General features: G+C 61.4%; 2 protein-coding genes across 2 annotated transcripts; one reads left to right on the plus strand and one right to left on the minus strand.

Annotated features, from left to right (window-relative positions):
• The first annotated feature begins 1,143 nt into the window (after positions 1-1,143).
• On the plus strand, positions 1,144-17,247 carry EZH1 (enhancer of zeste 1 polycomb repressive complex 2 subunit). Its single transcript, XM_082495131.1, has 20 exons — positions 1,144-1,150; positions 1,608-1,728; positions 2,293-2,421; positions 2,697-2,816; positions 3,894-4,014; positions 5,592-5,765; positions 6,668-6,770; positions 7,037-7,200; positions 8,045-8,136; positions 8,842-9,022; positions 9,849-10,045; positions 10,457-10,548; positions 11,106-11,146; positions 11,648-11,773; positions 12,780-12,958; positions 13,635-13,730; positions 14,134-14,215; positions 14,358-14,438; positions 14,816-14,900; positions 15,017-17,247. The coding sequence occupies exons 2-20, from the start codon at positions 1,612-1,614 to the stop codon at positions 15,075-15,077; spliced, it is 2,241 nt and encodes a 746-aa protein (XP_082351257.1). The 5' UTR covers positions 1,144-1,150; positions 1,608-1,611; the 3' UTR covers positions 15,078-17,247.
• Positions 17,248-18,500: 1,253 nt separating this feature from the next.
• On the minus strand, positions 18,501-26,599 carry CNTNAP1 (contactin associated protein 1; the record flags this gene model as incomplete). The annotated part of the gene is made up of 24 exons (XM_082495132.1): positions 18,501-18,815; positions 18,901-18,948; positions 19,074-19,307; positions 19,427-19,520; positions 19,636-19,763; positions 19,891-20,127; positions 20,227-20,466; positions 20,544-20,762; positions 20,843-21,010; positions 21,125-21,252; positions 21,398-21,554; positions 21,633-21,836; positions 21,965-22,084; positions 22,189-22,295; positions 22,385-22,556; positions 22,625-22,774; positions 22,854-23,115; positions 23,462-23,605; positions 23,687-23,871; positions 23,944-24,147; positions 24,381-24,528; positions 24,629-24,822; positions 25,092-25,193; positions 26,521-26,599. 24 exons carry the CDS (start codon positions 26,597-26,599, stop codon positions 18,625-18,627), a joined length of 3,915 nt encoding a protein of 1,304 aa, XP_082351258.1. The 3' UTR covers positions 18,501-18,624.
• Between the last annotated feature and the right edge of the window lie 228 nt (positions 26,600-26,827).

Genomic DNA, 26,827 nt, shown 5'->3' on the forward strand with positions numbered 1-26,827 from the left:
CCAGGGCTGCACAGCCAGGGACAGCCCCAGCACCCAGCCAGCTTTGGGGCATGCGCCAGGGTGGTCCCAGCACACCAGGGACCCCTCCTCCTCACAGGCCGAGCTCAGCCCAGCAGAGGAGGCCGGGCTGAGGGAAGGGGAGCAGCAGGCTCCAGGCTCTGCCTCGGCCTTTGCAATGGGGGCAGAGCAGTTTCTGAGCCAAAAACAACCCCCGCAAGCACGGGGCAAACCCTGCCCAGAGCATCCTCCGAGGGGAGGCCAGGAGGAGCCAGGGGATGCTGCCACCCAGCACGGACACATTGGGACAGAGGGGAAAAATGGGTCAGGGACCCTGTGGCGACTCACTGCCCAACCAGACCCCCCACCCGACCCCCTGGGTGCCTCTGTGCAGCCCCGTCTGCCACCCCTGGCGTTCCCTTACCCCGCTGGAGCAGAGGAAGGAGGAGGCAGCAGAGAAGCTGAGCCCCGAGGAGCATCCTCCCACTGCCGGCACCGCTGCGATTGTGCCCAGGGATTTATCCCGGTCCCCGTTCCCATCCCAGCGCTTCCCCCCTGCAGCCGAGCCAATACCCGGGAAGGTCGACGGGACACAGGGCTCCCCTCCCTGCCCCCCGCCTGACTCAGCGAAGCTCCAAAGGCATCATCAGATGCGGGCTGCGGGGCTGCGGGCCGGCTCGTCCCCCGCGGTCACCCACCGCCGCTCCTCGGATAGCACGGGAGCGTGGAGCCGCCTCCCCCCCGGGGCAGCCCCCAACCCCCGTCCGGGGATGGGGGAAGCAGCACCGCCCGCTCCCCGCTGCCGGGGCCCCCCGGAGCAGGAAGGCCGTCGGTAACAGCCCCTTCCTTCCCGGTGACGCCACCCGGCACCGATCGGGCCAGGGGCGCGCAGGGCTCCCCCGCCGGGGCGGGGCCTGTTCAGTGGGCGTGGCCACACGTGGAGGGGCGTGGTTTGGGGGGACGGGCCCGCAGCGTGGAGGCGGGCTCTGGAGGCGTGGCCTGAGCGCGGAGAGGGGCGTGGCCATCCCGGGTAGCGGCGCAGGCGCGGCTGCGCAGGGGCGCTCGCGGCCTAGCCCCCCCCTCCCCTGCCCCCCCACCGCCGTCGTCGTCGTCCCCCCCCCCCCCCCCCCCCCCCCGGCGCGATGGCCGAGGAGTGAGTGCGGGACCGGAGGGGGGGGTATTACCGTGGGGGGGTGTTCCCCGTGGAACTGGCTGGGCCCGGCAGCGGGGGGAGCGGCCGTCTGGGGCCTTCCCGGGCGGGGGGGGGTCTGTGCCCCGGCGGCGTGTGGCGGGGACCCTATCGAACCCCCCCACAACCCCCCCGGGGTCTCTCGTGGGTCCGTGTCGCTGCCCACAGGGGGGGTGGCGGGGCTCGGGGGGGGCAGGAGACCGGACAGCAGCTCCCCCCCCCCCCGCCTTGTCAGGGCGCTTTGTGCCGCGGTTGTTCCGTAAATAGGATGAGCACAGGTTTGCGCAGTTATTTTTTCCCTCGGTTAAAGTCTATGATGCGTTTAAAATCCACGGGGATTTTTTTTTTTTTTCCTAACAGCGCTTGTTTACAGGATTAAGCTCTCCGTTATTTGATACTTATTCTTTCTGTGCTTTCCTAGAAAAATGGAAATCGCCACTCCTCCAACATCGAAGTGTATCATATACTGGAAAAGAAAAGTCAAGTCTGAATATATGCGTCTGCGGCAGCTGAAGAGGTTTCAGGCGAACATGGGAGCTAAGGTAAAGACGTAGCTGTGGTCGCCGCAGCTGAACTGCGTCTCCTAAACGCTTCACTTGAGCGTGTTGTGCTTGAGCCGGTGTCAGAGGGGCCCCCAGAGCCGATAAGCTGCATTTTAGTTGCAAACTGGATAAGTTGGAAGAGATCCTACGTCTCCCCACGCTCCATTATGAGCCTCGGGCCACGCAGTCAGCGTCCGTTGGCTGGGTGCATGCAGAAGCGCAGCAACAGACTCATTCCTGCTTGTTCTGTACGGCATCTCCCAGCTCGAGTCCCCCCGGGGCTGCGGGTTTTGGGCGACCTACTCTGCCACTCCTCTCTTCGGCCCACAGGACTTTACAAGAGGGCGGCTGTGATCAGGGGTTGTCAAGAGCCTCTGGCTGTTGGGTAGATTTTCAGCATGGTTTTGTGCCAATGCTGAATTTAATTATAATTCCTTCTAATGAGCATCATCGATTTGAAATGCTCTGCCCTGCGTACATTTCGATACTTGAAACAGACAGGAGAGGTTTTAGTGTTCTCAACATGATTTGTTAAACTTTGAGTGCTGCTTTCTCTCGTTTCAGGCTCTGTTTGTGGCCAACTTTGCAAAGGTTCATGAAAAGACTCAAATTCTGAATGAAGACTGGAAGAAGCTGCGAGTCCAGCCGGTGCAGCTGATGAAGCCGGTCAGCGGGCACCCCTTCCTCAAGCAGGTGTGGAGGGGAGAGGGGCACGGCAGCAGCAAGTGTGGGCGAGAACCAGGGCTTTGCAGGGAGCTGTGGGGACACGGGGTCGGTTTTTGTGTGTGCTGTCCTGTGTCAGTGTCAGGCTGTGCCTCACACTCTTCTGGGATGCAGAAATGGGGGGGAAGAAACCCAACCCCAAAGGCTTTTCCTGTGAAGGAGCCCCAAAGAGTGAGGGCAGGGTGTCACTGTGTGTGTCCTGAAGTGCGGTTTCCTCGCTGCCCTTCTCTTTACTCTTTTTCCAGTGTACCGTTGAGAGTATTTTCCCGGGATTTCCGAGCCAGACGCTGTACATGAGGACCCTGAACACGGTGGCGCTGGTGCCCATTATGTATTCCTGGTCCCCTCTTCAGCAGAATTTCATGGTATGTAGGAAGGCTCTGGGGCGCAAGGTCTTGGTGCGATTAGTGCGTAACTGTTACATGGCTGTGGCGTGATTATGCCTCCCTCAGCCCCCTTGTTTCAAGCGATGTCTGCTCGAGAGATGATGGAAAGTATTGGTTTAGTTGCTTGTTTTGTTGAATCCCATAAAACAGCCTTGTATGCACGCTGTCTTACCCAACTAGTCTGTCCTTTACACCTGGCTCCTTGATAGCACCACCATTATTTCACAGGATTCAAGGTGTAAATATGTTTTTGGGGGCTTTTTGTTGTTTTTTTTTTCTTAAGATTTTTCTTCCCCTTTAAAAGAAGAGTTTTATTCCGTAGGCAGGTCCTTTCCTTTGTGGCTGGGTGACCCTGCTGGTCTCATTGCCAGGATGCTACTGAGGGTTAGTGCCTCTATCGTAGCAGCGTGGGGAGTGATTTAAATGCAGGGTTTGGTGTGGCGTAGTTAAGATTATTTGTTAAACAAGTAAGTGATGTGTGGCTAGCCTGGCTCTTTGCCTGGCGTGGGGTGTGGATGTCTTCCTGCAACCTGCAGGGCTCTCTGGAGCCTCCCGTCGCAGCCCGGGAGTAGTGACACCAGCGACGGTAACACGGAGTCGGTCAGTGGTGCCATGGCAATGAAGGTCCAATGTCCTTGCTCCTGTGGTTAACGTGAGAACGCTCCTCAGCTTTGGCTGTGTTCCTCCGGGGAGTGAGTTACCAGTTTGCCTTTCACCGTTCCAGTTCTGCTCTGCCTTGAACACAATCTCTCTGACGTTTTTTGGCTGTTTGTTGCTCTTGGCAGCGTGTGTGTTTCTGAGTTCCTGTAAGCCTTGGAGACACAGCTCTTCTTTTATAAAGCAAACTGCGCTTTCAGGGGTCAGAGTTACCCTGCTGGCGTGGGATAGCAGGGAAATGTCAGTGATGAGACATGTGAAGCTGCAGGCGGGAGGCTGAGCCTCTGCGTTGCCCCGTGCTGTGTGCGGCTGTGAGGGGACCGGAGCCGCCCCGGAGACACGGCCGGGCGGCGGATTGGCACGCGCTCATTTTCTGAGTTGTGTCGCATCTCTTTTCAGGTGGAGGATGAAACTGTTCTGTGCAATATCCCGTACATGGGAGATGAGGTGAAGGAAGAAGATGAAACTTTCATTGAAGAACTTATTAATAACTATGACGGGAAAGTTCACGGAGAGGAAGGTAAGCTGGGAGCAGGCAGCACTGTCCAGTCGGCCTCTTGCAGATAACATACCAAAGTAGTTAAGAAGTCAAAAGGTGGCAGCAGTATCACAGAATCACAGAATTATCAGAGTTGGAAGGGACCTCTAGAGATCATCTAGTCCAACTCCCCTGCTAAAGCAGGATTGCCTAGAGCACATTACTCAGGACTGCATCCAGGCGGGTCTTGAAAATCTCCAGGGAAGGGGACTCCACAACCTCCCTGGGCAGCCTGTGCCAGTACTCTGTCACCCTCACCGTAAAGAAGTTTTTCCGTGTATTTGAACGGAACTTCCTGTGTTCTAACTTGTGCCCATTACCCCTCGTCCTGTCACTGGGAACCATTGAAAAGAGCCTGGCTCCATCCTCCTTCAACCCACCCTTTAGATACTTGTACGCCATAATAAGGTCTCCCCTCAGCCTTCTCTTCTCCAGGCTAAAGAGTCCCAGCTCTCTCAGCCTTTCCTCATAAGGGAGGTGCTCCAAGCCCTTAATCATCTTAGTTGCCCTTCGCTGAACTCGCTCCAGCAGTTCCCTGTCCCTCTTGAACTGGGGAGCCCAAAATTGGACACAGTATTCCAGTTGTGGCCTCACCAGTGCAGAGCAGAGGGGGAGAATGACTTCCCTCGACCTACTGGCCACACTCTTCCCTATGCAGCCCAGGATTCCATTGGCCTTTTTGGCAACAAGGGCACATTGCTGGGCCATGGATAATTTACTGTCTACCACAACCCCCAGATCCTTCTCCTCCGAGCTACTTCCCAGCAGGTCCGCCCCTAACCTGTACTGGTGCCCAGCATTCTTCCTCCCCAGGTGCAGGACCTTGCACTTGCTTTTGTTGAACTTCATTAGGTTCTTCTCTGCCCAGCTCTCCAGCCTGTCCAGGCCACGCTGGATGGCAGCACGGCCCTCTGGGGTGTCAGCCACCCCACCCAGTTTGGTATCATCAGCAAACTTGCTGAGGATACACTCTGTCCCCTCATCCAGGTCATTAATGAATATATTAAACAAAATTAGACCGAGCTTTTTTAAACAGCTTTTCTGTGGGAGCTCTTAGAGTAGGAAAAGAGGACCATGCCTGCTGTTCTGGTTTGCAGGGACACAGTCCTGCCTCTCGATACCCCGGGGTGCTCTGGAGCCGATGCTCTCTCTCATGGGGGTTCACAGGTGTGCTCTGGGATGCTGAAAAATGTTTGAGGTTAGGAGGCGCTTGGCAACCTCATTTCGCTTGTGACCTTACCCAAGACCTCAATCAAATCAATCTTTTCAGAAACTAAAAGTCAGCGTGTTTCCCTACAGTGCTGCCTACCCTGTCATAAAACTCTGCCTGGAGGGAGGGAGGTAGTGGGAAACTGTCTGGTATGGCCTGTCCTCAGATTGCTGAAAATGATACACCGCTCTTACGGCTCTTTAGCATTAAAATCCCACCTATGCCTACAAAATTGAGAGAGGGGTTCTGTTTGCTAATGGTGTTGTGTGGCTGGCTTGTGGTTTGCCACCATGAGGAGCGTGAAGGATGCTGGGGCTCCCACAAGCTGGCTGACATCTCTGTGTTTCAGAAATGATTTCAGGGTCAGTCCTCATCAGCGATGCTGTGTTCCTGGAGCTGGTGAATGCCCTGAATCAGTACTCAGATGAGGAAGAGGAAGGACACAACGATTCTGAGGTTAAACAGGAGGATGGGAAAGAGGAGCTGCCAGTCACAAGGAAGAGAAAGCGAATTGCAGTGGAAGGTGGGTTTGGCCGCAAGAGTTGGGGTTTTGTTGGTCACGTTTCCATCCTGCCCTGCCTGAGTAGCTGCCCATTGCTCTCCTGCCATTGCTCGGGGTTATTGGTGTGTTGCTTGGGGTAGTGACCAGCTGGGCAGTTCTGGTGCTGTAGTCGACAGCAGAAGGGAAATGGGTTGTTCTCACAGTCCCCTGTGGGCAGGATAAGAAGTCACCAGCTTACGGTGTGGTATGGAAGAATTTAGATGAGTCAGGTGGAAAACCATTTCACGGTAAGATTAGCAAAGCAGTGGGATGTTATCTTTGGGATCTCTGCTCTTGGAGATTTTAAAGTGCCAGACTGGCAAGCATCTGTCAGTAAGTTTGTAGGTAAATTCGATCCTGCTGTAGGACAGCAAGGTGGACCTTTTCCAATCCCTTCCAGATCCGTTTTCCATGTATTCGTGTTCCTCTTCAATCTCCTGTGCCACCTGGAATTCTTGTTGCATAGAGGAAGCTCTGGTTTGTGGGATTTTCATGTGTCCTGCATGACCTTAGGCATGCTGACTGGTAGTTCCATCCTGGTCTTTGGTTGGATATGGGCAGCACAAATACCAGGACCTTTCGTAGATGCAGAAAAGCATTGTGTGCAAATCCTGTCTTGGTAAAAATAAATAGTAATAATCCTTAAGAAATTGTCAGTACTTCCACCAATACATGATGCTGCTCTGGAAGTGGCAGAGTGCAGTGCATCTGGAAATACTTTACCCTGGTTGCAGGACAAAAGGTTTATCTGTTGTATATGGGATTACATTTCTATCTCTTAAAATACAATCCTGAACACCTACTGGAATCGCTGTCTGTGGAAGAAGGAAAGACACCTTCACATCCAGCTTAACTGAGGAATTGTGTCTCTTCTTTTTTCTTAGGGAATAAGAAGTGTTTGAAGAAGCGGTTTCCAAATGACATGATATTCACTGCTATTTCTTCCATGTTTCCTGAATACGGCTTCCCAGATGATATGAAAGAGAGGTAGAAGATCTCTACTTAAGTTGCCTGTTACCTTTCTTAGCACCAATTGAAATCTGTATTTCAGAAAGCAGCACTGTGCTCTGACCAGAAAGTAGAGCTCAGTTGGCTGCAGGCGCCGTGAGCAGAGCAATTTTTGAGCGTTAGAAACTTGAGTTTAGCCTCAGGGTACCTGCGCCAGAGTCCTACTGGCCCAGACAGTAATGTAGTTGTGTGAAACGTCCCCGGTTAGGAAAGCAGGTCCATCTGTGGGTGTTTCTGTCACACAGGTACCGGGAGCTCACGGAAGTGTCGGACCCGAACGTGCTGCCGCCGCAGTGCACTCCCAACATAGACGGGCCGTGCGCGAAGTCAGTCCAGCGGGAGCAGTCCCTGCACTCCTTCCACACCCTCTTCTGCCGCCGCTGCTTCAAATACGACTGTTTTCTGCATCGTAAGTGCAGTCTTGGCCGGACGCTTCCCTAGAGCCCTTTTTTCCTCATTTTTCCTCAGTGCTTCATCCCTCTGTCCGCCTTGCTTAGTGTCTGTGCTGCAGTCCCTGCGGGCACTGCCTGCCCAGAGTGTGCCGTGGGGCCTTCGGAGCTGACAGGCGCCTAGAAACCTTTGGTAAAGACAGCTCCGCTCGTGTCCTCAAGCGGATGGTAAAGCGACCTGCGTGGCTGTCCCCTCTTTCTCGCCACTGTTGAGCGCGCCGCGTTCGAGCCTCCTGGCAGCTTGTGCCAGAAGTACTGCCGCGACTAGACTTTGCTCTTGCTTTGCAGAAGCTCGTCAGGGAAAGGCATGAGTGTTTCACTTCCAAAGTCTGGACATGCCCCTGTGTTTTGTTGCCTCACTGGAACTTACAGCTTCATCTTAGTCATGTTCCTGCGGTTTGTGCTGCCAGAGCCTTTTGGATACCCATTAGCTGTTGGACCTGCTGTTTCCCAGGTCCAAGGGCTTCTTTGGAAAGCCACAGGACTCTTTCCAGTGAATTATTTATTAAAAGATGTGATACTAAGATCATGTGGTGTTTTTGTTTCAGTCTGAAAGCAGATCTTTTTCCTATGGCCTCTCCTTCCCAAGTGTTCCCCTGGTGCTGCTGGGTGTCCGTCATGGGTTGGAGTGGGGCTGCCGGGAGCTGCCGCCAGTTCCGCGCTGCGGGGAGCTGCGCTGGTCTCTTGCCGACAGCTTCTGGCTCCCACTTGCCTTCGCTGAGATCGTGCTGCCCCTGTCCCGTGCAACATGGGGGGGAGACCCTTGGAGGACACTAATAGTAAAGATAACTGTTATTTTTTCAGCTTTTCATGCAACTCCTAATGTGTACAAACGAAAGAATAGAGAGACCAAGATCGAGCCAGATCCTTGCGGAGCAGACTGTTTCCTCTGGCTGGTATGTTTCTGCATTGCTGCTTTTGAAACCCCGAGAGAAGTGGCCCGGCCAACCCCGCTCTGCAGAGCTCTGTGGGTCCTTTTCACACCTCTGATGGTTTTTCAGAATTAGTTCTAATCCTCATTGGATTCAGGACAGCGTGAATCCAAACACAGACCTTACCAGATGCATATTTTAGCAAATCTCCAGCAAAGACAAATTTCATAGCTAAGCAGATGGGAGATTGTGGTGACAAATGATTTCTCTGGACTCAGTGCAGTGTTGGAAAAAATGAAGCCCAGGTTCAAAACGCTGAGGAAGGAGTCTAGCGTATGTGGGGAAGGCTGGAACTGTTTTAAAATGTTGTTTCAGAAATACAGCCAGGCTGTGCTGCTGGGGATGGGGGCTGCAGGGGGGTGGGAGCGCTTGGAGGAGCCAGAGGTGGTCGCGGGGTGCTGCGGGGCTAGAGCAGAGGGAGAGGCGGGGGAGCGGAGTGGGGGCCGGGGCCAGGGGGCCTCTCCCAGCTGGGCAGCGGCACTGGAGGGAGCAGAGCCGGAACGTGCAGCGCGGGCAGCTGGCAGGGCCCTGGCGCTCGCTGAAGTGACCACGAATGGTGGGTCTTCGCCTTCTCTTGGTGGTGGCAGGACTTGTCCCAGGGGCTGTGCAGAAGCCTTTCTGTGTACCCTGGTGAGCTGCCACCCGCCTTGTCTTCTGCTCTGGTTGCAGGAAGGAGCCAAGGAGTTTGCTGCGCTGCACAACCCCAGGTCCAAGTGCTCAGGCCGGCGCCGCCGGAGGCACCACATGGTGGGTGCTTCCTGCTCAAACACCCCGGCCTCTGCCGTCGCTGAGACAAGGGAGGGCGACAGCGACCGAGACACGGGCAACGAGTGGGCCTCCAGCTCCTCGGGTACGATGCCAGCCCAGAGACCCCCCTCTCCTGCGGCGGTACGAGCAGTAAGGACAGGCGCACCTCGCAGCGGGGGCTCTCCCTGGCTCGCTGCTGCAGAGTTCGGAGTTTGGCAAATGGTGTTTCCAGCCGGGCTTAAACAAACACGAGGGACACCAGGTCCTGCCCGCGCTGCTGTGGGGTGCACTGTGCTCCCCCAGGGAGGAGGAATGGTACCAGGCAAAGCGAGAGCTTTGCTGGGACCTGCAAAGCCAAGAGCCCTCGGCTCCGAGTGCCGTGCCTGGCGGTGCCGAGGAAGGTGCCCCGGCAGTGCCAATTGGTGCACTTGTCCCCACCATGGCACAGAGCGATGGCTGGGGAGCTGTCGAGGTGGGGGGCTTGTCTGTGGACCTGCCAGGGGCAAGCGCTTCCTCGGGGCCGCAGACCAGCACTGAGCTGCTCTTGCCATACTGGGGGAAGCGGTGGTGGCTGGGGCAGAATGAGGTCCCAGGGAGGCAGAGGGGTCTGGTATGTCTGGGCCCCATCTCGGGCGGGAGAGGAGCGGAGAGACCGGCTTCCTCATCCTCAGGCCTCTCTGGCGCTGCTGCCCTGGCCAGGGGGCTCAGTCCCGGGCCAGCCCTGCAGGGGGAGGGTGGCACAGTGGCTCTGGTGCTGCCGTGCTGCAAGGGGCCGGTGCCACCATCCCAACTGGCACCCGTGCTGAGGGCTGCCGGGAGGTGCCGGTGCCGGTGTGAGGGCACTGCTGGGGGTTGCTGCCCTGGGGAGCTGTGCGGTGAGGATGCATTTTCCCATGCTGTGTTTGCCTGACGTCTGCCTTTCCCACCAGAGGCCAACTCCCGCTGCCAGACCCCCACCAAGCAGAAGCTGAGCCCAGCCTCCTCCCAGCTCTTTGCGGTGGAGACGCCTCAGGAGCCCGTGGAGTGGACAGGAGCCGAGGAGTCGCTCTTCCGCGTCTTCCACGGGACATACTTTAACAACTTCTGCTCCATTGCCAGGCTGCTGGGAACCAAGACGTGCAAGCAGGTGGGTGCTGGAGAGGGCCAGCACCGCAGCGCCTGTCCCAGCGGCAGCAGGGGGGCCTTGGCCGCTGCTCCCCTGTTGTTTTTCCTTCCCTGCCACAAACCGCCCCGAGGAATGTGTTGCATCAACACTTAGTGGAGTTCAGCAGTGTTATTTTTCAGTACTGCCGCTGTTTGCGGAACGAGCCCCGCATGTGCCCAGAGTGCCTTCTCTGAGGGCAGCCGCTCTCGTTCCCCAGGCGAGAGGAGCAATGGCACCCATGGTCAGGGGAATGCAGCAGAACTGCCTGCTCACTGGTGCCGGGACTGGGGGCCCCTGTGTGTGCTTGCTTGCACTCCCTCTGTTTACGGTTTAGATAAAAATGGCTTGAGCACACTGAACTTTATTCTTCTTTTTGCTTCTCTTCTTTGGTAGGTTTTTCAGTTTGCAGTGAAAGAATCACTTATAACAAAACTGCCAACAAACGAATTAATGAATCCATCCCAGAAGAAGAAAAGGAAGCACAGGCAAGTGTTGGACAAGCTTGTTTTGTTCTTAAAATGCAACCAGATCCACTGCTTTTTGTGCCAACGCATTCCTGGTAATCCCCATCTGGCTCCCATCTGCGCACACGTCCCACTGTCGCGCAGGGCTGACGGTGCTGATGGCTGGCGCTGGCCCCTGGGCTCTCCCCAGCCCTGCTGCCCTGGTGGGGGGCTCGGCAGCCCTGGGCTCGGCCCTGAGGGGAGGGCAGCTCTGTGCCTGGCTGCAGTGGGGACGGCCGTACCACTGTCCCAGCCGGAGCCTCAGCTCCCTGACCTACAACCTGCTTCTTGTGTGCTGGTCCCAGTGTGTCCAGTGTTATTCTGGCTCTAACATTTGCCTTAAATAACAAATGCTGTAGCTGCGTTGTTCTCATCTTTCTCCATTGTACGGCTGGCTGATGGTTATTAATGCATGAAGCTGCCAGACAGCCTTGCCAGTCTCCCCCTGCTGCACTAGCCGGCAGTACCGAGCAGTCGAGGCCGGCTCTTCCCGACGGAGGCTCGCACGTCCCCTCAGACCCTGTCTGCTTCTCTTCCAGGCTGTGGGCTGCGCACTGCAGGAAGATCCAGCTGAAGAAAGGTAGCGTTTGCTGTGGCTGCGTCGCGTGAGGTTTGCGTGGCCGCTTGCCCACAGGATCGCGTTCCCTGGGACGGCCGCATCCTGCCCTCCAGCCCCGCAGCTGCGGCAGCGCAGAGGGGGAGCAGCACCCCTCAACCGCGCTCCTCGGGGTGCTGCGGGCCAGCCCCACTGCGGCTGTGCCATGGGAATCGCCGGCGTGCCAGCGCTCTTGCTGAGGCTGTCCATGCGGTGCAGTCTTGCTCCAGCCAGAGGGGAGGCTGAGGTTTGGCGTGCGGCCCCGCCATAGAATGGGCTCATCGGGGCAGAGCAAACGTGTGCCGTGGGTTGGCAACCACAGCCACATGTCTGCCGGAGCTCTGCGCTGGGTACTGCTGGGCTCCCTGCCCTCTGCGGGCAAACTGGGACCTGGCACCTTCCCTGCACCAGAGCCCTGGGCGTGCTGCCTATAAATGTTTCTGCAATGTGCAGCTTCTAATCCGGGCATTTCTCCTCTTGTTCTAGATAATTCGCCTACCCAGGTGTACAACTACCAGCCCTGTGACCACCCCGAGCATCCCTGTGACAGCTCCTGCCCTTGCATCATGACTCAGAATTTCTGTGAGAAGTTCTGCCAGTGCAACCCTGACTGTAAGGAGAAAACTGGGACTATCGGGCAGGAAAGCGGCCAGCTCCCCTGACACAGACTGGAGGGAGGGTGCAGAGCTGGGACTTGCTGGAGGCCTGCGTTAGTTATTCCTGCATTTGCTGCTCTGTCCATCTGCGGCAGTTTGATTAGCAGTCTGCTGAAGTCCAAAGGGAAACTGTTCCATGCTGCCCCGTGACTCTCAGCAGCTGAGACTCATGCTCTTGTTAGAGAATGCTCAGCCACGTGTCTGTATCCAGCATCAACAACCCGCGGGTGATGCTGCTGGTTCCCTGAGAGCAGGATGTGTGGCCAGCGGTTAGGGTGGGAGTTGGGTCACGGCTCTGGCATGGTTGTTTTTCCTCTTTGGGCTTCCATTCCCAGCTCTGCAATGGAGATAACCACACTTGCCCACAACAGTGGGGCTTCTGAGGGTGGATTTAAGGGTCATGACACAGTCTGGGGCTGGCAGGACTACAGGGTGACAGGGAGCCGGCTCAGGCTCCAAGATTCTCTGTACTGGTCTGTTATATTATCTGAGTTGTTTATTTTCAAACTGCACATAATTAGTCCCAAGAGGCAGACCAGCATCTCCAGCCACGCAGATGGGAAGGACCCTGTGCGTGGTCCATGCTGTGCTCGGTGGGAGCACTGCTCCAAGCTCCCATGCACCCAGAGTGCTTCTGTGATTTGCTCCCAGTGCTGGGGTGCGTGGCTGCCCACCTTCACCTCTCGCGTTCTTAGTGAGCGCTGTCCTGGCCACTGCCCGGTCTGGGGGCTCCTGTCACTGCTGCCCAGAGCAGAGTGGGTGTAGAGCTCTTTGTCAGCACAAAGGCGCCTTCCTTATGCTAGCAGGGTGGTGGGCAGGCAGCACGGCCCCTGGTCGCGGACAGGCTCAGTTTGGTACCTGCCCAGGGCCCGCCGGGATGAGACCTGGCTCGGGAGGAGCTTCTGTGTTCCTGCGGGGCTGAAAAACCTCATGGTGCAAAACCGTGGGCTGTGTTGCTGCAGGTCAGAACCGCTTCCCAGGCTGCCGCTGTAAAACCCAGTGCAATACCAAGCAGTGCCCATGCTACCTGGCCGTGCGGGAATGCGATCCGGACCTCTGCCTGACCTGCGGGGCTTCGGAGCACTGGGACTGCAAAGTGGTCTCCTGCAAGAACTGCAGCATCCAGCGAGGTCTCAAAAAGGTATTGACGGCAGCGTGGGTCTGGACGGGTGGCAGAGGGCTGCCTCAGGGCAGGGCTGATGAACAGAGCCCTTGCTGTGCGGGAGGGGGTGTGCGAGCCACACGCAGCTCTCTGAGTGAGGAGGTCAAAGAGAAGCTGCTCTGCCCCAGGCTTCTGTAGCACTTAATCTGGAGTATAGATTATGGATGTGAAAATCAGGAGACGAGAGTTACATGAGGAAGGGTGAGAGCAAGGGAGTGTAAAACGTGAACCCCAGAGAAAGGTTAGGTCTTGAATGCTGCTGGTCAGGGCAAGGGACTACATGTAGAAAAAGACCAAAATTCAAAGAAAGGTGCAAATTAGTCGAGTAATGTGCAGCTCCAGCCTAATGGTGCTACGACCTGTAAGTCTGCAGGGAGCTGTGTGTCACCGTGAACCAGGGGATGCTGGATAGACAATGTCTCCCTTTGGTCCTTGGAGTTACTTGTCCCCGAGACGTTGGGACTGGGAGCATGGCAGCCAGCACAGCACGGCTGTTCCTGGGCACTGCCCTAACCCCGGTGTGTGCAACCGTACCGGAGGTGGAGAGCTCTCCTCTTCTGCTTTCTGGCGTGCCTGATGCACGGGGGTGATCTCTGTGTGCTGGGAGGTGGTGGGCCTGCTGACCGTAACCGTTTCCTTTTTGCCTTGGCTCCAGCATTTGTTGCTGGCGCCATCGGATGTCGCCGGCTGGGGGACTTTCATCAAGGAATCTGTGCAGAAGAACGAGTTCATCTCCGAGTACTGTGGTGAGGTCAGTGCTTCTGCCCGTGCTGGGGCTGCGTGGCCGCTGGCTTGGCGGGCTGTGTTCAGTGGCAGCGCTTCCTTTGGCTGCTGCTCCAGTGGGGACAGCGTGCCACCCCCAGCTTGGCCATGGCCGTGGGCTCCCTCTGACCGGGTTCAGAGATTGCATCTTGCAGCATTTGGGGACTCATCTCAGTGCCCTCAGGCCCTCCACCACAGAGCAGTGTGTTGTGTATGTGCTGCTCCCTGGGAGCCCAGTTCTTGTCCCTGCTCCCTCCCAGGGAGCCCTGGTGACTCCTGCCCGTGGGGTGGGAGGATGGGGGTGTCCCCAGGAGGCGGTGAGTGCCGCTCCTCGCAGCGATCCTCGCTCTGCCCTCAGGCGCAGGGTCTCTCAAGGCGTTCTCCTTCTCCAGCTCATTTCGCAGGATGAGGCTGACCGGCGAGGGAAGGTCTATGACAAGTACATGTCCAGCTTCCTCTTCAACCTCAACAATGGTAACTCGTCTGGGGCATTGGGGGCTGGAGGGGACGTGGGCTTCCTGGCAGGGGGCTGGTGGCCGGGTGGGCAGCCTCAGCCTATCTGTCGCCTGAGCAGCACACCTGTCTTTACACTACAGTTTTTTTTTTTTCTTAATAGATTTTGTTGTTGATGCCACCCGCAAAGGAAATAAAATCCGCTTTGCCAATCACTCAGTGAACCCCAACTGCTATGCCAAAGGTGAGATATCCCTGCCCAGTCAGACCCGGAGGGGGAAGGTTCTCAGGGGTCTAGCTCAGCTCCGGGGTTGCAGCCGGTTCTCCGGGGTCCCCAGTCGCCCTGAGCCTGTGGGAGCAGCAGAACTTCAAAGACCTGGACAAAGTCCACATTCCTGCTGGTGAGGGCCCCGCTCAGCTCTGCGGTGGCCCTGGCCTCGGAGGAAGGATCGCTGCTAGCAGGCGGCTGGGAGCTCCCAGGGAGCGCCTGTTCCTGCTGGGCAGGAGCTCAGGTGTGGTGGCCCCAGGGGTTGGCAGGTGGCCAGGCTGGGCAAAAGTGCTGCGAGACCTCCTGGCCTGAGCAGGAGCTGCATGTCTCTGATGTCTTCTCTCTGGTTGCAGTTGTGATGGTGAATGGAGACCACCGGATAGGGATCTTTGCCAAGAGGGCCATCCAGGCAGGAGAGGAGCTCTTCTTTGATTACAGGTACCTCGGGGAGCAGCTGGCGGGGGACGGGTGCAGGGTTAACCCCGCTTTCTGTGCGCACATTTGTGGGGAGTGCAGGAGGCCATTGCAGCAGCCATGGCTTTTCTGTCTTGTAGGTACAGCCAGGCAGATGCCCTGAAGTACGTCGGCATAGAGAGGGAAACGGATATCATCTAGGCTCTGTGCAGGGCAGCCCCCAGCACACCTTGCTGCTGCCCCTTGTAAGCAATGCCATGTTTGCTTCACGCTGACATGACTGCTGCTGTTCCCGTTGCTGTGTGTGTCACAAGTGCTACTTCCCATCCAGACTCCAGGACAGAGACTCAGGGCGGGAGCGCGAGTGGCTGCTCCCCCGGTGGCAGCTTTGCCAGCCCTGGGCCAGGGCAGGCTCTGGACCAGCTCTGCGGGCTGGAGGGAGCCCATGGACCAAGGCACCTGGGGCATGAAGAAAAGCGGTGGCGCGGGAGGAGGGACAGCCGCGAATTCTCAGTCTCTTTCCATTTTCTGCCAACCGCTGGAAGCACAGGAGCGAGTGTGGTACTACCTGCACCAAGACCCAGGGCACAGCAGGGTGGCAGAGGGGATGGTGGTCCCCTCCAGCCCTGACCCCGGGGATAGGCTCTGGTCTTGGGTGCTACCTCTTGTTGCCTGTTTTGTCCTGTTGATGAGGACAGCAACAGGGTTGGAAGCCATAGAGAAGTGGCTGCAGTGGTCCCCAGTCCCCAAGCCACTGTCGCCGAGGCTTTGTTCCTGCCTGCCCCAGCTGGCTGGGGACAGGGACTGACGGGCCACGGCTGGCATGGCACGATGCTTGGGGATGGGGAGAGCAGCACTATGCAAAAAGTCACTTTGGGTAGGGATGCCACTGAGCTGGTTAGAGACAATGTTCTGGGGATGGTGCTTCAAGCACAAGAGTCCAGAGGCAGCGGGAACCCGTGAGCCCTTCCAGCCTGCGGTGTTCTCTCGTGGCTGGGGGGGGCGGCTGGGTGGCTGGTGCCTGTCCCCCGCTGCTCTGATGCCTGGCCCGTCTGGGGCTGGCACATGGATGCTTCTGTGGGAGGCTCTGGGGCTGCGGGGAGACTCCCACTGACCGGCCGGGGCTGCACCCAGAGCAGGAGACGGGGCTCAGCCACCCCCGCTCCGGGCAAGCACTTCCTGACCATGGACTGGAGCTGGTTCCTCCACCTGCTGCTGTCAAGACAGTCCCCTTGGAGTGGTATGGGCTCTATGGGAGGCATTGAGAACTTCAGCAGAGCGGGCCCCCTCGGAGGGGAGAGCCTTTTGCTACACAGGACTTATGGGATGTTGCTGTGCTGAGGTTTGACCAGGGCACAGCAGACCTGCCGCCGCCTGCGGTGACCTGGGGAAGGCTCCTCAGAAACCTGCCTAGGGGTTTGTGACACGCTGGTCCTGGCCCTGGGGATGAAGGGGAAAAGTTCTCTGGCAGGGTGAGGTTTGGCTTTAGCACCCCATGCAAAAAGAAAAAGAAAAAAGCACTTTAAACTAATCCTTCCCAGCCGGCAGCTGGGCCCCATGCACCGCTCCGGGGGTGGAGGGACCACAGATGGCTGTCGTCCCTCAGGATATTGCTCCAGGCCCGGGACGGGGCAGTCTGGGTGGGGGTTTCCCCCCTGCGCAGGGCCTGGGGTGACCTGAAGGAGGGGGCTGTCCCCTGGTAACCGCGTACGCTGCCGGCTGCCTGCCCGGCCTGGTGCTGGATGCCGGAGGGTGCTCCGCTGCGCATTCGGTGCTGGGCCCCCGGGATGGCACGAGGAGCCTGGCTGAGCCCTCACCCAGGGGGCCAGAGACCCTCACCCCCTTAGGGGGGCAGTGGCACTGAGGGTGGGCTGTGTTTGTCCGGGGGTACCGCACAGCGGCGAGCAGCGCTGGGGCCCTTGCCCCGCTCCTTGGGGGACCACGGGGCTGCCAGGGTGCAGCCCCATCCCAGCCATGGGGTCCCCGAGCGTAGAGAGGTGCCGGGTCTGCCCCAGGAGCTGAGCCCTCGCTGGCACAGCCCTGCGCCATGCCTTTCCCAGCCTCCTGCCGTGGCAGGTGAGGCTGTCCGTCCGTCCTTCCTGCTGTCTGTGATGCCCTCCCGGGGCTTGGAGGGGCTTGGGTCTGTCTGGAGCAGCGCTTGTACCCCGGCACCTGCCTGAGCCCCGCTCCCCATCACCCCCCCCCCCCCCGGCTCACCCTGGCCCTGTGCTCGGCTCAGCGTCTTCTGCCACTTTGGCCATATCTGCACTATGCCAGGCTTGTGTCTGTGGTTTGTTGACAGTGAATAATAATGCACTTTAAAAATAGTGTGGCTTGTAGCCTTTGTCATAATAAAGTGGTAGCGAACATCCTCCCATGGCTCGCTGGCCTCTGTTACCCTCAGGAGCCACTGGCAGCAGCATGTTCCCTGACTGTCCTCTGCCCTCTGTGGGCTCAGCCCGGCTCTCCCCGCCACGGCAGTTGGCACCTCAGAGCCCAGCGGGGCTTGTGAATGTCCTGGTGCCGCCGGCTGCCCACACCAGCGCCGGCTGCCCACACCAGCGCCGGCTGCCCACACCAGCACTGGCTTAGGGCTGAGAGGCAGCAGAGGCATGCAGGGGGGAGAGCAGGACATGAGTCTGTGTGTGTGTGTTCGAGCATAGCAGCGGCTGAGCTGCATCCAGCCCCGGCTATCTACATCCCGCATCCCACTCCGGCAGTGGGAATTGCCGTTGTCTGTGCCGGTGCCTCCCCTGGGTGCAGGCTGAGCTGCGGGGACAGGAGAGGGTCTGCTGCCCCTGCGTGCCCTGGCTGCCGAAGTGAAGGCTGGGGAGCGTCAAACGCCGTCATTCTGCCTTTATTTGAGTATCTTCATATCTCATTCAACAGAACAGCTTTTTTAAAAATAAAGTGCCCAGTGGAGCTAGGCCTTTGGATAGATAAATGCATTTCTGTAACGTCGTCTTACCACAATACAGCAAGTGAACAGGAGCTTTCCCTGGGCTGGAGGTAATCGGCAGGACCGGCACTTCGTACAGAGAAGTAGCAAACTACAGACCACGTACCACGACACGCGGAACGTAACACCCGACAGGAGCTTCCGTTTGGTTTTTTATACAAACCCATAGAATAAAAAAATCAGAGTGTAGTAGAATATCCAGCAACAAAAATGGTAGAAAGGATCCGTACCTGATTGTATGAAAGCAGCATTTCAGCAAAGTGCAGTGGCGTCATGCGCGGCAGCGGCGGCCGTCGCCGGCACGGGAGGGTATTGCTCGGCGTGCCCCGGGCTGTGCCTGGAGCTGGGTATCGCGTGGCTTCCTTCGTGGCTCTGGCGAAGCGAGCAAAGCGGCGGGTCATCTATGCGCAGGCAGCACTAACGGGGCGGCCGGGTGCACCCAGGGCACTCCCCTGTGAAAGGGAGGGTGGGCTGCCCGGCCTGGGGCGCCCCGCCAGAGGCAGGGCAGGATTTGGCAGCTGGTGGGAGGCAGCAGCCTGCCTCTGGCACGGGGGCTGCCGGTGCGCCCGGGTGAGCGGGGCTGGGGCTCGGCAGGTCGCGGCCACGCTCCGGGGCCGGGTCGGTGGCAGCCGCGGGGAGGAGCTGGCGGTCAGTGCGGTGCGGTGCGGTCCGGAGGTGGGTGTTGGCAGTTCAGGTGTGCTTGGCCCTTTGGTCCCGCGACGCTCACTCGTCCCCGGGCGGCTCCCAGGGCTGCGGGGGCTGCGAGCCCATCCCACCCCCCCGGCCCCGCTAGTCCGCTTTGGCCTCCTCCAGGATCTGGGGCAGGTTCTGGTCCTTGCGCACCGACAGCGGTTTGGCAGCGCTGCCATAGTCCTGGATGGCTTTGGGCTCATTGGTGTGGTAGGAGCCCTTGTAGCGATGGTAGTAGAAGTACAGCAGCACCAGCAGCCCCCCAAGCAGCAGGAGCAGGAAGGTCACAACTGCGGGGGGAGAGGTGGCAGTGAGGGGCCGGGGGGGCACAGGCCCAGGGCGGAGGGGGGAACACTGCCCAGGCGCTTCACTTACACCCAATGATGATCCCGATCCAGCCGTCATCGTGCACGTGGGGGAACTCTGCAGAGACAGAGCGGGTGGCTGAGACCAGGCTGCAGCGGGGTCTCGTGCTGGAACATCCCTCTCCACAGCTGACACTTGCCGGGGGGTGTCCCTCCCCACTGGGGTCCCACCACGGCACCTACCTGTGCCCATGTACCAGGGGTCCATCTCGGGAGGGATGAGGATGGTGGTGAGGGGGAGCATGGAGGCGCAGCTCGACTCCACCAGTTCCCCCCGGATGCTGTAGGGCCGCACGACGCTGGTGGGGCGGAAGATGGCTTTGAGGGGGACGAGGCTGTTGAACTTCACCCCTGAGAGGCAGCCGGAGAAGCCGGGCGTGTTGTAGCGCTGGATCTCGGGGTCGATCACGCCGGTCTCTGTGGGGGCACAAAAGGGGAAGGCTCATCTCCTGCAGAAGGCACGGGCCACGCCGGGCAGAGGAGACCCCGGCGACCTCAGCATGGGAGGGGGTGGCCGAGGGCAGGACCCAGCTCACCCATCACGCGCCCCAGGTACAGGTTTTTGGGGGAGTCCAGCTTGCTGTCCACGAACAGGGAGAACTGCTGCTCCATGACGGGGAGATAGTCCACCTGGGAGGCAGGCACACAGCATCAGCACCCGCTGACCCTCCTCCTGCCACCCTGCCTGAGCCCCCTCCCAGCCCGACCCCCGGCTCCCGGTGGGGAGGATGCCCCAGCACCGTACCTGGGTGTACAGCGTGCGGTGCAGGCGGGTGATGTTGACGCGGTGGGGCCTCCCGTCCGTCACTGGCTTGGTGGTGAGGGCGAAGACGTAGGGGCTGGTGCCCAGCTGGTAGCGCAGCTGCAGGCTCCCTGCGGGCAGAGCGGGGCCATTGGCAGCGATGCTGAGGCTCTCGGCTGGGGTCCCTTGCGGCCCCAGTGCCCAGGGAGGTCCCCGCAGCCTCTGGGTCAGCCCCGGGGCGGGGAGCCCTGCCCTCACCATCGTCCTTGATGAGCACGGCCATGTAGTCCTTGACAAAGGAGCTGACATAGAGCAGCACGGCGGGCGCCGAGGTGGTGCTGAAGCTGAAGCTGACCTCCTCGCTGGTGAGGTTGTAGCCGGGCAGGGGCTCCCAGGGGCTGCTGATGATGCTGGCGAACTCACGGGCGGCGTACAGCGACATGGGCAGGATGTTGTACCGCACCCAGGTGCCCTCCTCGAAGTACCCACCGATGTCTGTGGGGGACCCACAGGGTGATAGGAGTGCTGGCTTCTCCCCCCATCCTGGTCTGGGGAGGGCCCCCACCCGCGGCGTGGGCAGCCGCAGCCGCTCACCGTGGTTGCAGAAGGGCCCGTCGAAGGCGGACACACTGCAGTTGCAGCTGTAGTGGCTGTAGCGCTCCACGCAGAGACCGCTGTTCTGGCAGGGCACCGGTGGGTCCTGGCAGTGGCCAGTGCAGTTGACCCGCACACCCTCCGTCTCGTTGGCCTTGCCCTCCAGGTTGAGCGTCACGCCATTCATCCGCAGCGCCCGCAGGCACCCCAGGAACGGGCGCATCTTGTGCTCTGCTGCGCCTGCAGCAGGGCTGAGGCTCAGTGCCCTGCGGCACGCAAGGACCTGGGGACGTGGGGACACAGCCAGGGGCTCTCACCAACGTAGAGGGGCCTGTCGAAGTCCAGGCGGACGAAGCTCTGTGACGGGGCCGGCCTCACCACCCAGGGCAGCTTGTCCACCCGCAGCCGCGCCAGCTTGACATTGAGCTCAGCCTTCACCTGGTGCCACTCGTCATCGTTCCAGGGCACCACCGACCGTACCGTCAGGTTCTCGTCCCCGTTCCCGATGTCGTAGGCAAACACCACGTCCCTGGTGGCTGCAGGGACACGGTGTTGGGAGGAGCCCCCGGCACCACCGCCCCCTATGGCCCCCCCCTCCCCCCCCCCCCGCCCGTACTGTTGAGCTCGACACGGATGTAGTTTCGGGATCCAGGGTTCTCCAGGAAGACACCGGACAGGGCGGTGGTCTTGAAGTAGAAGGAGATGTCGAGACTCTGGTTGGCCTGGAAGGTGGGGAAGAGCAGGGCTGTGCCCCTGTTGAAGGAGACAGTGTTCCAGGTGTTGCCTGCAGGGACCAGGAGGAGCAGTGAGGGATGAGCACAGACCCTCCGTGGACGCAGGACCCTGCAGGCATGGGATTCCTGCGGGCAGGGTACCCTCCACAGCTCTGGTCACTCACGGTCTCCGTAGCACCGCAGGGGCCCCAGCAGAAACTGGGCTTCAGAGCCGGAACGGTTGGTGTCTCCAACCACAACCTGGGTGACGGGCAGGTGGTCCACGAAGGTGAGCAGACCCTTGTCCGTCCTCCTGCAAATGGCACGTGCATTGGAGGGGCCGTGAGGGGCTTCTGCACCTTCGCCAGCCTGCACCTCTGGTGAACCCCTGCCTGAACCCCCAGAGTCTGTGCCCCCCTGTGCCCGCAGCCCCCGTTCTGCAGCCCTATCCAGCTCACCACAGTGCGTGGTCAGCGTCGCAGTTGCAGAAGTACTTGGGGTCAGCGCAGTTCTTGTCCAGCCCGCAGGCGCAGCGCTGGATGCCCGGTCGCGAGCCTCCCCAGTAGTAGTGCCGCTCGTCATGTCGGCCCATCCAGAAGCTGAAAGGGAGCCCAGCTGCGGGCATAGGGGAAGGTGAAGACATGGCCCCACAGTGTGGCCCCACAGCGTGGCCCCGCTCCCCCCAGCACTCACAGGGGGTGTTGAGCAGGCGGGAGCTGTAGCAGTGCAGCTCGATGCGCTGCTCGCAGTACTCCGAGGCATTTGCCAGCGCTGAGACCTCAGCCCAAGAGGCATTCCAGTATTCCACGGCCCCCAGGTAGGGCTGGTCCACGCTGGAGCCCGTCACCCGTGTGGCGTAGTGGCGGTTGTGCCGGATGATGGTCCATGCTCGGTCCTCTGTGGAGGCAGGGGGGCTGTTAGCAGGGGCCCCCGGGACACCCCAGCTCCAGCCCTGATACACAGGCAAGGGCTGGTCCCCGGGGGCACTGGGCAGAGGGACCCCCACGCCCTTCCGCCGCCCCCACCTCGGATATCACAGTACACTGTGAAGGGCTTGAGCGGCCCGCTGCCGTCCGGGTCGATGGTGTAGTTCCCTGAGGTTTTCCCGCTGACCCGGTAAGCGTCACACGACTCCTTATAAAGAGCTGGAAGAGGAAAATGGGACTGGGGTCAGCGCGAAGGGGGCACTGGACAGCAGGAGGAGCTGCAGATGCCCATCCTGCTCGCCCCCCCCAGGTCCCAGGCTCACATTTGTGGCAGGTCTCCCCCTTGTACCCTGTCAGGTCACAGATGCACATGAAGTCGTCCCAGGACTGGATGCAGCGGCCGTCATGCTCACACAGGTTGGGGGTGCACCTGAGGGCACAGAGGGCTCCTGTCCTGGCACCAGCACAGCCCCCCGACCCCCACCAGCTCCCAAACAGTGCCCCTGTCCTGATAGATACCTGTCTGTGATGCCACAGACGTTGAAGTACACGTTGAAGTACTGCCCCAGCCGGTGCTGCACCAGCAGCTCCACGTCCACGGGCTGCATGTCCACGTTCAGCATCTGCAGGCAGCCGTGGAAGGCCGTCTGGTTCGACCGGCAGCCAGTGACCGAGGCTGGCTTGGGGCAGCCTGCAAGGTACAGCGGGGTGAGCGGCCCCTGGGCACCCATCGCCCCCAGCCCCTGCCCCGCTGCCCACCTCCGAAGAAGTACTGGCTGCCAGTGCGGAGCTGGAAGGGGTGTGCCACCCGAAATTCAGCACCATCGTCATCATCAATGGTCACCACAGCCGAGCCATCCCGTGCCACCAGCTGCACTGAGTGCCAGAAGCCGTCGTTCAGGCGATGCCCTGCGTGGGGAGAGGAGGGTGCATGGGGAGGCACTGCCGCCAGACTGGCCCCCGGCCCTGCGCCAGCTCCCCAGCCCACCTGCAGCAAACTCCAGCTTCTTCTTGCCTGGCTGGGTGATGGAGACATTGACCTGCCCCTCGCTCAGCACCACCTCCAGGGAGCCCAGGCGGTCGGCAAAGCTGGTGTAGAGCAGGAGCCCGGCGGTGTCCCAGGAGCGGAAGCGGAAGCTGACAGCCAGGCGGTTCCTCCGCGGGATCCCTGGCACCCGCACGTAGTTGTTGATGCCGGCAAAGGTGATGGGGTTGTTCAGCTGGTCCTGGCAGTAGTGGCCCACGCTGCCCTGGGGGCGACCACAGGAGGCAATGAGGAAGGGGATGCTCCCGCAGTGGGGAGACCCCCCTGCAGCCCCACAGCCCTGGCCCCAGTCGCTCCCACTCGATCCCATCGCCTGGCAGTGCCGGGCGGGTGCCCTGGGCCAGGGACGACCTCATGAGGTCGATGCGGCACCGCTTGGCTGAGCACGGCTGCTGCCCGGCCTCGTGTCACCCCACAGCAGGGGGGGAAACCTGGCCCCGGGGAAGGGGTCACCCCACAGTGGGGCTGAGGACCCGGCCCTCCTCCAGGAAAGGGGTCCCCCGACAGCAGGATCAGGACCCCCGGGGAAGGGGCCACCCCCCGGGCTGGACCTCGAAGCGGATGTTGGGTCTCCGGTGGCGGGCCAGGTCGGCAATGTTGACCCCGTTGAAGATGATGTTCTCCACGCAGCCCCGGAAGTTTTGCCGGTAGGTGAGGTGCTGCTTGTCCTGGTCGATCACCCCCCCGAAGAAGAGCTGGGGGACAGAGGGAGGGGGTCAGCCCCTCGGGGGGACACAGGGTCAGCATCCTGGCAGCTCCCTGCCCGCTGCACCCACCTCGGTCTCGAGGTCAAGCTGGTTGAAGGTGCCACGGCAGCGGAAGCGCTTGACCTCCCCATCCAGTGTCAGGTTGACGTGGTGGCCGTAGCGCTCGATGTGCAAGGAGTGCCAGTGCTGGTCATCCAGGAGGCTGCCCACCGCCACCGTCGTGTGACCCTCGCTGGCGTGCAGCGGGCTGCTGCCTGGGGAGGGGCAGCCTCAGCTGGTGGCCCCTCACCCCCCTGGCCCCCACAGCCCCCCCGGCCCTGGCTCACCTAAACTGATGTGCAGGAGGAGCTGGGCCTGCTTGAGCTCCACTGTGATGTAGTCACCCTGCGAGCCCTCCCCGTGCATCAGCACCCCGTCCTGCTCCAGTGTCTTGAAGTTGAAGGAGATGTCATCCTCAAGGGTGCTGATTCTCTTGGCCCGGAAGCGGTAGGAGATGGCATCGTCCCCATCAAAGTAGAGCACGTGGGACCCTGGGGAGAGCAAAGCGGCTCCAGCCACGCCACTGCCCACAGCAGCAGATGCCCTGGCATGGCGAATGCTCCCTTCTGCTATGGTTTATGCCAGAGCTAACGACTGCAGACCGCTTGGTCACAGTCCCCTCTGGGAAAGGGTTTTCCAGGCATGCCAGAGCCAGGGGCTGGCCCCCTGCCACGTGGGTCCCGCCCCACGCAGGGCTGTTGGAGCCCCTGGGACGGGTACTCACGGTAGGGGCAGCCGTAGAGACCCAGGCGCAGCCCGATCTTCCCGCGCGGGTTCCAGGCCACTGGGATGATGCGGATGTAGCGTGCGAGGATGGGGTAGTGCAGGTCATGCCTCACCACCCCGCTCTCGTTCACGTTCCCAAAGAACGTCTGGGGACAAAGGGGGCCATCAGCACCTTGCTCTGGGCTGGGGGTCTCCACTCCCCCCATGGGACCCCGTCCCACAGGGACCCCTTGGGAACTCCCCTACCCAGTTGCTGCCCTGCTGGAAGAAGGGTTTCCAGCTGGTGGGGTGGTCTCCAAAGAGCACGATGTAGCGTGTTAGCCAGTCGTAGGTGTTGAAGGTCCCCTGTGTGGCCACCGCATTGATCCGGTGCTTTTGCATCAGGTCGATCTGGAGCCATGGCTGCTTGTCCCGGGGGTCAGGGGACCAGCCGCTGGTGCCTGTGGGGAGAGTGGCTCAGCCAGCCCCACAGCCTGGCACACAGCAGCTCCTGGCTGAGGAGGGGCTGCCTGCTTGGCCCCACGGCAGCACCCCACTGCAGGACCTGGAGGGCCGTGGGGCTCTCCCCATCCTGGGGGATGCTGAGGGTTCTGCCGTGGGCACCCGAAGACCCCTCAGCCCCACCCGAGGCAAGACCTTCCTGGGGACACCCCCTGCCTGTGGGCCCCCCAACCCCATCTGCACCCCAGTCCCATGGGGGGGGACTCACTGTGCAGCCGGGCAAAGCTGGCCGAGTAGAAGATGTTGTATCTGGAGGAGGCACCGATAGACGAGGAGTAAAGGGGAGCGACAAGCTCATCGTAGCAGGGTCCTGCGGGGAGAGTGGGGCTGGGGGCCGAGCTCGGGGTGCTGAATTGGGCGGTGTCCCTGCGGCGGCCCCCCCGGCCCGGACCTGCGGACCCCGCGGGCTCTTGGGGACCCCGAGGGCTCTGGGGACCCCGAGGGCTCCGCGGGCCGCGGGGCGGCGGGTCCAGCTCCCGGTCTCCCCTCCCACTGCAGCGGAGCTGACACACCTCTGCGGGCCCCGCCGCCCGCACCAGCCGCCTCCGCACTGACGTGGGCGCCGGGACACCCCCGCCCCGCCCCGCCCCGCCCCACCGGAGCAGGGTCCCGCGTGGGGGGCCGGGGGGGGGGGGGGCGTGCAAACCCTCGCGGCATCCGCAGAGGAGGCTCCGGCGGAGCAGAGGTCCCCGAGCCCCTCGCAGGGTCCCCCCCCGGCCGGGTCGGACGGAGCCCGGGGAGTCCCAGGAGCGTTTGCTGCACCCCCAGCGCTCACTGCAGGGCCAAGGACGGCCGCGCCGCGCCCGTGCTGCATCACCCCATGCCTGCATCGCCCCTGCCTGCATCGCCCCGCGTCTCCATCATCCCCCGTCTCCATCACTCCCCGTCTCCATCACTCCCCGTCTCCGTCACTCCCCGTCTCCGTCACTCCCCGTCTCCATCCCCCGCAGCCAGTGGGTCCCCGAGCACCCCGGCCCCGGGAGAAGGGGCCCGCAGAAAGCTACTCGGTGGAGCCGGGGCCTGGCCGGTCCCCGTCCCCGTGCCCGGGCAGCCCCTCCCGCCCCGGGCCCCCCGGACCAGCCCGGTGCAGCCCTGCGGCGGGGCCGGCCCGGTGCGGCGGCGCTGGCTGAGGTGCTGGCGGAGCCCCGCCGGGTCCCGCGGGGCTGTCCCCGCCCGCCGGGGTGTCCGGACACGGGGTCTCGCCAGGCCGGGGGTGCCGGTGCCTGACCCCCTCCCCGTTACGGACACGGGGCCGCGCTGGGCGCGGGGATGCGGCGCAGCGGGGCGGGCGCCTGGAGCACCCCTGGGCATCCCCGATTACCCCGGATTCCCCGGGCCCCCGGAGGCTCCGGGCGGGTGCGGTGCCGCCGGCGGGGGGGCTGCGGCGGGGCGGCCCCGGGCAAAGTGCGGGGGGGGGGGCGCCGGGCGCTCGTGTCCGGCGGTGACCTTGAGGACGATGCGGACCGGAGCGCCGGGGGGTTCCGGGGGATGCCCGCAGAAGAACGGGGGATGCCCGGGAGAACGGGGAGACCAGGGGCGGCTCGGGGGGCTGGGGCGGCTCGGGGGTGCGGGGCCGGGGCGGCGGGCGCCGTCCCGCAGTGCGGAGCTGCCGCTCCCGGGGCTGCGGCCCCACTTACGTGCGAGGCAGCCGGGGCCGGGGCGCAGGAGGGCGGCGCAGGCGGCGAGCAGGAGCCCGAGGAGACGGCGAGCGCCCATGCTGGAGCGCACCGAGCGCCCTCGGCGCCGCCGCTCCCGGTGCTGCAGCCGCGCGGCGGAGCGGGACCGGCGGCTCCGCCCACGGGGCGGGGGGGGGGGCGGTGGCGGCGGGGGGGGGGGAGCCGGCCCCGGGAACGGGGAGGGGGGGGCGCGGGGGCCGGGCTGGGCGCAGCGCAGAGCCCCGGACCCTCCTCAGCCTCCCCCGCTGCCGCGCCCCCGAGGGATGCT

The sequence above is a fragment of the Vanellus vanellus genome (genome assembly GCF_965231255.1).
Source record: "Vanellus vanellus genome assembly, chromosome: 24".
Classification (NCBI taxonomy): domain Eukaryota; kingdom Metazoa; phylum Chordata; class Aves; order Charadriiformes; family Charadriidae; genus Vanellus; species Vanellus vanellus.

What these genes read in the sequence shown, in the direction of transcription:
- EZH1 (XM_082495131.1), top strand. Translation starts at nt 1,612, where the DNA reads ATGGAAATCGCCACTCCTCCAACATCGAAGTGTATCATATACTGGAAA. An exon ending in GGCACCCCTTCCTCAAGCAG is followed by an intron (nt 2,422 to 2,696) that starts GTGTGGAGGGGA and finishes CTCTTTTTCCAG; the next exon opens with TGTACCGTTGAGAGTATTTT. An exon ending in CCTCTTCAACCTCAACAATG is followed by an intron (nt 14,216 to 14,357) that starts GTAACTCGTCTG and finishes TTTTCTTAATAG; the next exon opens with ATTTTGTTGTTGATGCCACC.